At 47.0% G+C, this 9,677-nt stretch overlaps 1 protein-coding gene across 1 annotated transcript; it reads right to left on the bottom strand.

Moving 5' to 3' along the window:
* Positions 1 to 4,754: 4,754 nt before the first annotated feature.
* On the bottom strand, positions 4,755 to 6,542 carry LOC119293176. Its single transcript, XM_037571728.1, has 2 exons — positions 5,597 to 6,542; positions 4,755 to 5,145 (listed from the first exon to the last, which is right to left on the bottom strand). The coding sequence occupies exons 1-2, from the start codon at positions 6,408 to 6,410 to the stop codon at positions 5,123 to 5,125; spliced, it is 837 nt and encodes a 278-aa protein (XP_037427625.1). The 5' UTR covers positions 6,411 to 6,542; the 3' UTR covers positions 4,755 to 5,122.
* Positions 6,543 to 9,677: the final 3,135 nt, after the last annotated feature.

Below are 9,677 nucleotides of genomic sequence, written 5' to 3'. Positions count from 1 at the left end.
GTTTACAATGTGTAGTATCGTAAAATACCAGCAAACGAAAAAGAATTAAAATGGAAACAAAAAATTAAATGAAAAAGAAATCATAAAACTATAAACCTCCAAACCTTATAGTATCGGTTGGTCTTACCAACCGGTACTAAAGGGTTCCAGGCCCCTAGACCCGGCTCGTGCCACGTGGTTGCCCTTTAGCACCGGTTCGTGCTGAACCGGTACTAAAGGGGGGGGGGGGGCTTTAGTGACCACAATTTAGTGCCGGTTACGGAACCGGCACTAAAGGGCCTTACGAACCGGTGCTATTGCCCGGCACGGAGGGCGGCGGCGACGTCTAGAGGGACGCCAACGGGGGCTCCGCGGAGCTGGCCAAGGACGGTGTCCTTGAGAGCTCTGCTTCCAGCGAGGTGCGTCGCCGACTCATTTCCCACCACGCGATGCGTGCATCACGTCCTCTGTTTCGGCGCCGGGGTCGCTGACTGGCTTGCGTGTTTGGCGGGCTCTGTAGATTCTTATGTGAGGGAGGACGAGGAGGAGGAGGAGCGGCAGCAGAAGCAGCAGCAGGACGAGCACGAGCAGCTTCATCTAGGTTTCGAGCGTCGGCTCCAACTTCGGCGGCCACCAATGAGTTCCTCCTCCTACAGCTAAGTAGTAGTAGCGCGGGCATCAACCACACTACTACTATCAGAAGTAGCAGTAGCGAGGGTTATACACGCGCTACTGTTACAAGTTAGCTGTGGGCGTCGTATTAGTAGCGCGGACGCCCGCGCTACTGATACATCCAAAACCCGCGCTACTACTAGGCTTTTCCCTAGTAGTGTTAGGCCCTTTTTCTACTAGTGGCTGGGCTCGGGCTCCACTTTCTGATCAGGTTTACCTGCGAGTAGTTCACACGTATGTGCACATGTATGGCCTGAAAACTCAAGTATGCATATGGGCACTCCATGCTCCATGTATACATTGCAAAAAAAAAAGGTGCAAGTTATCACGAGACAACTTTTTCTTTCTAATTTTGGATGAAGGAAATCTTGTACTATTTTGGATGAAACAAATACAATTCTTTTTCTAACCAAGAGAATTAAAGGAGCATATTTATAGGCACTCACCCTTGGTACTGACCATTGTAGCGGCTATGCTTATACCGAGAGCATACTGAAGCTAAAATAGCAGGGGAGAGTATGAGAAAATATAAGCACGTCTGCACACACAAGGTAAATATATGTCAGGAATATACACGCACATGGATGGTATGGCAGAAGAACAACCAAAATCCTGAAGCACTGCGATATGTTCTGTGTATGACAGAAGAACAACTGAAAATCCTGATGACATGGTATACAAACATGATGAAACAAATCTCAAATTGGTAAACCAATACAAGCATATCAATGTCAAATAGAAAGAAATTTTGTTTCTTAAAAGGATATCATACTATTTAGTATTTAGAATATCTATGACCAGATATATAGTAACAAAGTTGAATAGTTTTAGTCCTTTCAGCCCTAGTTGATGCAACAACAGATGCACAAAATAATTACCTTTACAACAGGGTTGTCCGGGACTGGACAGAGTCGGGTCGGAGCAGAGTGTCGTCGACGGTGAAGTGAGAGACTACAGCAGAGGGCTTCACGGCGAGGCGACGGGCTCAAGCAAAACAAGTACGCTCTGTGTTCCAATCTTGCTCTGTATACTGATTACAATCTTGCTCTGTGTTCTACGTTCTGAAAATCACATTATTTCAAACAACATCCTTTAAGAGTCTACCAAGGAACTCAAGTACCAATTGAACGGGAGAGATTTGCATCAAAATGACATACATGGAAGCCAGCGGAAATTGTAATAGCTGGCCTCCACGAACCATAATTTATATTTCATAAATTTGTTCTGCTTCAAAACAGCAAGTTTATCTGAGAATTTTAAGCTCTGCACGCTACCAGTACATAAAACAGAGATAAGAACAAAGAAGTTCAGTAAATTTTGTATTTTAAAGGACTGAGGAAATATAATGGAAATCCTTATCCTTGCATTTATTCCTTATTTGTATCCCAAACAATGGCCAAAGTCAGTCCTTTCATTCTCCCTATCCATTACGATGGAGTACAAGAAAACGGATGACACTTCTTAACCAAGTAAATATGCTGAATTGGCGCTCCTGGCTCCATTGAAACTTTCAACAAAAGATATAACTTGATACTTAAGGGATACATGGACTGAAGCAATAGAAACCACAAATTACCTTTATTGCAGTCGCCAGTGCATCAAGCAAATTACCATCAGAGCTAACCACAAGTCCATGAATGTACAGATCCCAGCAGGATTTCCCCTAAACAACAATCAGAGAAAATAAATCGACTACAGCCCCTGAAATAGTTATTGGTAGCAAGTGATGGTCTATTAGCGGTCTTCTAGAAAGAAAACAATATAAAAACATCAAATGATGAAAATCCACCTTTGTTGAAGTTTTCTTGACTACGAGAAAGAAGAGGACATCAGAAACAGAGTTGAATTTGGTTAAATCACTAAACTCCAATTGGGACTGTATCTTAATCGTTAACACAAGTAATTCACAAGCAGACACAACTTGGCAGGTGGGGAACCTAGAACTCGGCAGGGTTTCACTTTTTCTATTTATGATAGATTATCGCATCAGTGTCTATTGGTGGATAACCGCTCAATGCTTCTACACCAAAATTAACTTCAAATTTGGCCAATAACCGTCAATTGCCTACAGAGTCCAACTTCCACGATGAGCAAAAATCAACACATAGACACATCCCAACATGAGCAATAATCTACAAAGAGAGACGAACAATGGCAAAATCAGATCACTTCTTCCATGTGAGCATCCAACCTAAAATTCACAAAAATTATATGGTTATACGCCTGGAATTTGAAATATGTTCTCACTCGAGCAAAGAACAACACACCATGACAACACTAATCTAAATTCAGACACGCCTCTCGTTTTAACACTGAACCAAATCATCAGGATTTGCTGTTCCACTCACAAACAGTACCAGATTGAGAGGGGGGGGGGGAGATAGACCTGCGGGTCTAGCAGAGGTGAAGGGGAGGCTGAGTTTTAGAGGAGCGTGCCGATGCCGACGATGGTGGCGAGGCTCCCTGCACGCACTCTTCTCCTCCAGCTACTTCTTTGTTGCGAGTCGTCGAAGGATAAGGGAAGACAAAGAAAGGGGTCGACGGCTACGTGTTCCCTTTCGATCCACTCCCGCACCACGGCCTCCAACAACCTGAAGTGGTTGGTTAGCTTGGCCAGCAGGTTGGCCTCGCCCCTCGACACCGTCTGCGTCGCCGCAGTCGACGAGGAAGCCATCACCACCAGCGGGCGCCCCTTCTTACACATCCCTTTCATCTCAAAGTTTGGGGGAAAGGAGTTGAAGGAGGTCCGGAAGGAGATAGCGGAGCTCCTCGAGGCACTGGAGGTGTATGGATGGTGGAGGTGGCTGTGGCGGTGGCAGCAACCCTAGCCGCCAGCCAGATGTGAAAAGGAGAGGGGAGGGAGGAGCCGGAGGAGAGGGGGTGGGAGGAAAAGAAGTTGAGCCGCTCCTCTCTCTGTTCCTCTGCGACACATCCGATTAGCCAGCGCCAAAATCTCTTGCCATTGGATGGCACACACAGTTTGGCTGTGATGACGTGGACAGCGCGAGAGGGCGCACTTTGCACGACTGTTAATGTGTGCAATGGGGAGAGGAACATGATAAGGAAGGAGAGGACAGGTATGTTGAGGATTATTCAGCCATTTCGACAATTCTGCAAGGTCCAGGATGTAAAATGTACCAGCAACCCTTCTTGTGATAAATCTGTTCCATCTATTATGGATCCAGTGGCCCAAAATCTACAGATGCATTCGTTGCAACAGTTCAACCGGTGCATAGGATACGTCCTCACTCCAGAATTGAGATCCAGTGGTCTAGAGGGCCTTTAATACTCACCCAACTTTTCATAGGGTTGTTAACGTAAGAGTTCCTAGCATTCCTTGCCATGTCTTGGAAATCATCTTCCAAAGTCCACCAATTTTCAAATTTAAAATGAAGTTTCGGGCCTACGGAATTGAGATTCAGTTGATACCAAAATAGGAGCATGGTCACCAAGAACTTATCTTAACTAGAAAAATGTTTGTGCGTTGCAACGGGACCACATTAAGTTGAGTTTAATATTAATATTTTCATACATATCAAGTGACATTGACGATCTTTTTTACCATCAAATCCTCACAGACTCTCTCCCTCCCCCTCTCCAGGGTGCCCTCTTCAGGGGAACTGGTTACGCTACGCATCACGTTGAAACTATGCGGTCTGAAAAAAGGGGGAAATACTCTGTTGAAATATTTCGATTGAATCAAATTGGTTGACATCTATTCGAACATATCGAGTTGCAGCCCGTGATAAACAAGAAGGATATTACAGACAACATCGCAATTGAAAGCACAAACAAACAGATGACGACTTCAGTAAAATCCCAAGCCCCCAGCCACAGCCGGCTGACTGCTAGCACACGCCAAGAAAGTAAGAAAGCAGCTAACCAAGCAAACAAATCTGGTATCACAATAAACACTTCCTACATAGCTCAAAATTTTGATAAATTCCGCACCCACCCAGATGGAAATTTTGCGTCACCGGCATGTCTAGAACAGGGTCTCCAGACAATGAAGAAAGGAACTCGAGAACAGGTTCTAGAGGTCCGTAATACTCACCCAACTTTCCACAGGTTATGATCATAACAGAAGACAACCGCGAGCAACAGAAAACAGAAGGTGGGTACTACAACCGACATAACACATATAGTTCATACAGAGTTTTAATAATACAGCTTGTATAATAGACAAGCCGGGTAGAGTAGGCGGTGAGACAATGAAGAAAGGAACTCCAGAACAGGGTCTAGAGGGCCATAATAATCCTAAAATAAATAAAAGACAGGCAAAGGAAGGGTCAGACCAGCAGACATGATAATCCACTACCCCCTCCACTGATACCCGGCACCAAAGGCAGGTCATACAGCTTCCATCCATGCAACCTCATGAAGAAACAATCATCATGGCGTCGTCTTCTTTAGGATCCTCAACATCTTTAGCATGCTTCTTGCTAGGGCATTTCATCAACGGCACCCCTCGTCATTTAGGCATTTGCTGTGTACCTGGCATGTCAAATTCCACATGTCTTCAGTAATAGTTTGGGAAAGAAGAAATGGTCCACAAACAACCAGCGCTAACACAAGCATTAATTATTCTATAAAACTCTCCATGCGGAAAGACTACTGAAAAAGCCCAAACTTGATAAGCATGTGCAACGCTCGCCCTATAAATGAATTACTACATGTCACAAGATTAAGTGTGAATGGCTGTGGTGAGAAATTCACAGTTAGCAACCCCCTCCCCCTAAAAGAATTTGCTGGCATTTGACTTGATGGATAGTATTATGACCTATGGTATCTAATTTCGGTGGGTTTATCCACCCTAAACCCCACACTGTCAATGTGTGTGAAATGATGCTGCCGTCACCCACTCCACCAAGAAAAGAAGAACATGCATGAATCTGCTAGTTTAGCATGTATCGTTGGAAGTAACAGACAGCAAGGCAGGAGTTACCTGGCGCGGGTTGGAGATATGCAGAGATCCTACTTGCGTCGTAGCCCTTGGCTACACAATAAGTCCTCTCAGCAGGGAACTCCACCACTTGCTCAGCAGTCTCGTTCTTCATGTCAACAGCAAGCACCCACGCTGTGCGTTGCCTTGGGCTGAAGTCAATCTTGGCGAGGAAGTAAACAATGGCATCATTCTGCAGGCTGAGTGTGGGGAGGCCAACGAAAAGAGACGACAAGGTTGGGAAGGTAGCGACTCGACCAGCCGCATCAACCTTTATATGGGTGGAATCGAGCTGGCATTCCATGTGCCATTCCTTGGGCCAGGACCGACGGCCCTTCTTGATGCTCCATGCTGTGGCTACCCAACGACTTGTGTCGGGGTGATGCAGGATCGCGACATACTTGATGGTGTTGCCAAAGACCGCAATGTCGCGAAGAGACCTTGGATTGATACCCCCATCGCAGGGTTCGGTCGGCAGCTTCAGGTAGCGAAGCTTGGGGCATTTGGCGAGAACGTCACACAAGACGATGTTGTACCAGAGATCCACCCAAGCCACGGTGCCATTGCTTCCTCCGATGGTGAGTGTCTTGCTTGGGAGGTGGCGTTCTGGATATGATGAACCCATCACCACCGGCTTGTTGCTCCAGGTCTTGATAGCAGAGTCATAGATGCAGATGTGAGGAGATTCTTTACCCCAGAAAATGTAGGATTGTGCGGCAACGACGAAGTCGGCCTCGGCCTCGGCCTCTCCATGTACATGGGGGCGTAGGCTGACGTGCTTGCTGGTGTTTTGGGAGCTTTTGTTGGGCTTGCGCATGATGGCGAGCGAGGGCTCGCTGAGTCGGTGTTGGAAGCCGGGTTGCGGGAGTTGGTGAAGTTTGCGGGCGAGGGCGTCGTAGACGAAGTATTGGCAATTTTGGGGACGCACGTGATCGGGCGGAAAGACGGGGTCGACGGTGGCGACGCGTAGGAGGGCGAGGCCGCCGTCGGTCTCGGTGGCCAGGATGGAGGGCGCGACGGGGAACTCGGTGCGGTCCATGTGGGAGGCGTGGACGCAGAAGTAGGAGACGAGCGGCGGGGCGACGGCGCAGAAGGTGACCTGGAGTCGGCCCCTGAGATTGGGGGCCCCGGCCTCCATATCGATGACGGCGGTGGTGGCGTTCTTACGGTCGGCGAAGTAGGCGCGTGGATCGATGAGGACGAAGGGCGGCCGCTCGCCGCCGCCGTCGTCGTCAGGGTAGCCGTAGGCGGGAGGAGCCGGTGGCCACTGCATGTCCTCCTCTTCGCCGCCGCCGTCGGGATAGCCGTAATCGGCCATCGGATCCTCCCAGTCTTCAAGTTTGCCGTCAATCGATCCCAAATCGATTGCCTTGTTCAAGCTGGATATATGGATCACAAATCGTTGCTTCGTCTCGGCGGGTGTGTGTGGATGGATTTATGGAGTGGGATTGACGCGATCAAACCGAGTTGGGTGGAGATCGATTCGAGATGAAATCCAATTGCAGTGGGAGTCGGAGTATAAGGGGATCGAGCCCATCGACATAGGGCGCAGCCCAGCCCAGGTCGGAGTGAAACTAAAGGGGATTACCACATGCATGCATGTTGCCATGTACACGTACTACTCCGTGGTGGAAGAGAACTACAACAGCGAAAACACATACTGCCATGGACGTGTTGACGCTCAAAAGTGGCACAATCTAAAGGTTGCTTAAAGCTATGTTACCATATGAATTACCATATACAGAGTCAGCTTCCAAACAAAAGAAGCCAACACACTTCCCATTATACTTCTCTATTCATCTGCCACTGTCTACTACACTGCTTTTACTTGATTTTCCAGACAAAAATACAGCAACAACAACGGGATAAGCTAACCAATTGCAAGCACGACCAAACAGATGATTTTTTTTTCTGGAAATGGAGGCTCAGCCCCGGCCTCTGCATCGAAACGATGCATGCAGCCATTTTGTTAAGAAGTTTCGAAGTAGCACAAAGTCATAAAAGTATTACAGCTCGCAAACGGAGCGAAAAAAGAAAAAGAAATGCGAATGCTCAATATTACAACCGGTATGACAAGGACAAGCTCCCTAGACTCATATCCTGTTGTGCGACCGCCATCCGAACCGGTTGAATATAGCCGTGATACCATCTCCCACTGGTTGCACCCAGTAACCAAAGGCTCCCTGGAGTCCGTAGGAGTAAGTAAGGACCACGTACGGATCCAAGCAGTAGCTCTGAAGATGACCTGCAAGAAAGTTAGATTATGTTGTCTGTTAAAAGTCATATCATTCCTGCAATTCCATATAGCCGAGAGAAGCGCACAAATTCCAATCCGAATACGAGCCGCAGTAAGACGCTCCGCCCCAGCTAACCACGTCCCAAATAACGATTCAATGTCAACTGGAGGAGTTATGTTAAAGGCTATATGGATCATTCTCCAAAGCAATTTCGCGAGTGGGCACTCTATGAATAAGTGTTGTATTGTTTCATCATGATCACAAAAACAACAATGTGAACTACCTACCCATCGCCTCTTTATTAAGTTATCTTTGGTTAGGATCACTTGTTTGTGAACAAACCACATAAAAATTTTAATACGCAAGGGAATCTTAACCTTCCAAATATGTAACGATCTCGAGATTGGGCCAGATTTAATTAGATCCATGTAAAAAGATTTCACCGTAAACACCCCATTTCTAGCTAAATTCCAGTGCATCGAATCGGGTTGATCCGATAATTGAACATCTATCAATCTTCGGACCAAGTGCATCCAGGCAGTCCATCGCTCACTAACTAACGCACGTCTGAACTGAATATTCAAGGGAGTCGATTGAAATACGGTGCCTACGTAATCCTTCTTACGTTGCACAATGTTATATAGGATGGGGTACTGTATGGCTAGTGGCGTCTCCCCTAACCACGTATCGTCCCAAAATCTTGTTGACATCCCATTGCCAACCAAGAATTTGACCCTAAGAAAGAAAGATCTTTCGTTCGCATGAGTCGCTTCTAGAACGGCGAGTCAGTTGGTCTCACGGTGGCCTGGGCTATCGTTTTCGATTGTAAATTTTTATTGCGTAATATCTGTGCCCACATACCCTCCGGCTCTGTTTCTAACCTGTAGAGCCATTTACTCATGACATTTATTCTTAACTTCCAGGTTTTCAATACCGAGACCCTCTGGTCCTTGGGTCGGCATAGAATATCACATCGTGCGAGACAGTATTTCTTCTTGGCCTTGTCCACTAGTAGAAAACAGGGCTTTCGTTTGGGCCTGGCCAACCCATTAGTCCCGGTTCAGTCATGAACTGGGACCCATGGGGGAATTCGTGCCGGTTCTTGAGCCCAGGGGGGCGGCCGGGGTCTCGTGGGCATTAGTCCCGGTTCGTATGGACCCATTTGTCCCAGTTCCAGGCACATACCGGGACCAATGGTCCTCGCTCCTGGCCCACAACCATTGGTCCCGGTTCGTGGCTTGAACCGGGACAATATGCTGGGCTTGAGTCTCGGTTTCGACCATGAACCGTGACAAATGAGTTGCCTATATATACCCCATCATCACAGCAGAGCACTCCACAGTGCTCTGTTTTTTCTGGCCGGCGAGGGGAGGGCATTTGGGTGCTCTAGCTCACCTCCTATGCACATGAGGTGTTATGAAATGTCCGAGCCACACTAGTTAATCTTTCCCCGAGATTTGTCTAGGTTTAGCGGTCCGTCACGTCCCGTGCCCGTCTTCACTACCGTCGATCGCTCGCGCCGATCTCGTCACCGGCACCACCGTGGTGAGCCTCTTGTTCTTATCTTCATTCTGAAAGAAAAAAAAATTCTTACTTCAGATAGATACTTGTCTAATTTTCTTACTTTTATTATTCCTTGTTATTATATAGTGCGATGGTTTTGGTATCAGCCCCCGTCGGCCCTTGTCCTGTCTATGATTCAGATGTGGTATATATTATCTTTTGATAACTATTTGGTTCACTTGTTGTTTATGACAATTATGCCGACCAACGTGACGTAGATTTTATTTATCTAGGAGGTGGTTGAACCGGAAATTCCAACCGACCCTATTGTCGAGAGGTTAAAT

Source organism: Triticum dicoccoides, chromosome 4B (assembly GCF_002162155.2).
Source record: "Triticum dicoccoides isolate Atlit2015 ecotype Zavitan chromosome 4B, WEW_v2.0, whole genome shotgun sequence".
NCBI classification, from domain to species: Eukaryota; Viridiplantae; Streptophyta; class Magnoliopsida; order Poales; family Poaceae; genus Triticum; species Triticum dicoccoides.
Note: the sequence above shows the minus strand (reverse complement) of the source record. Positions and strands in the feature narration are given on the sequence as shown.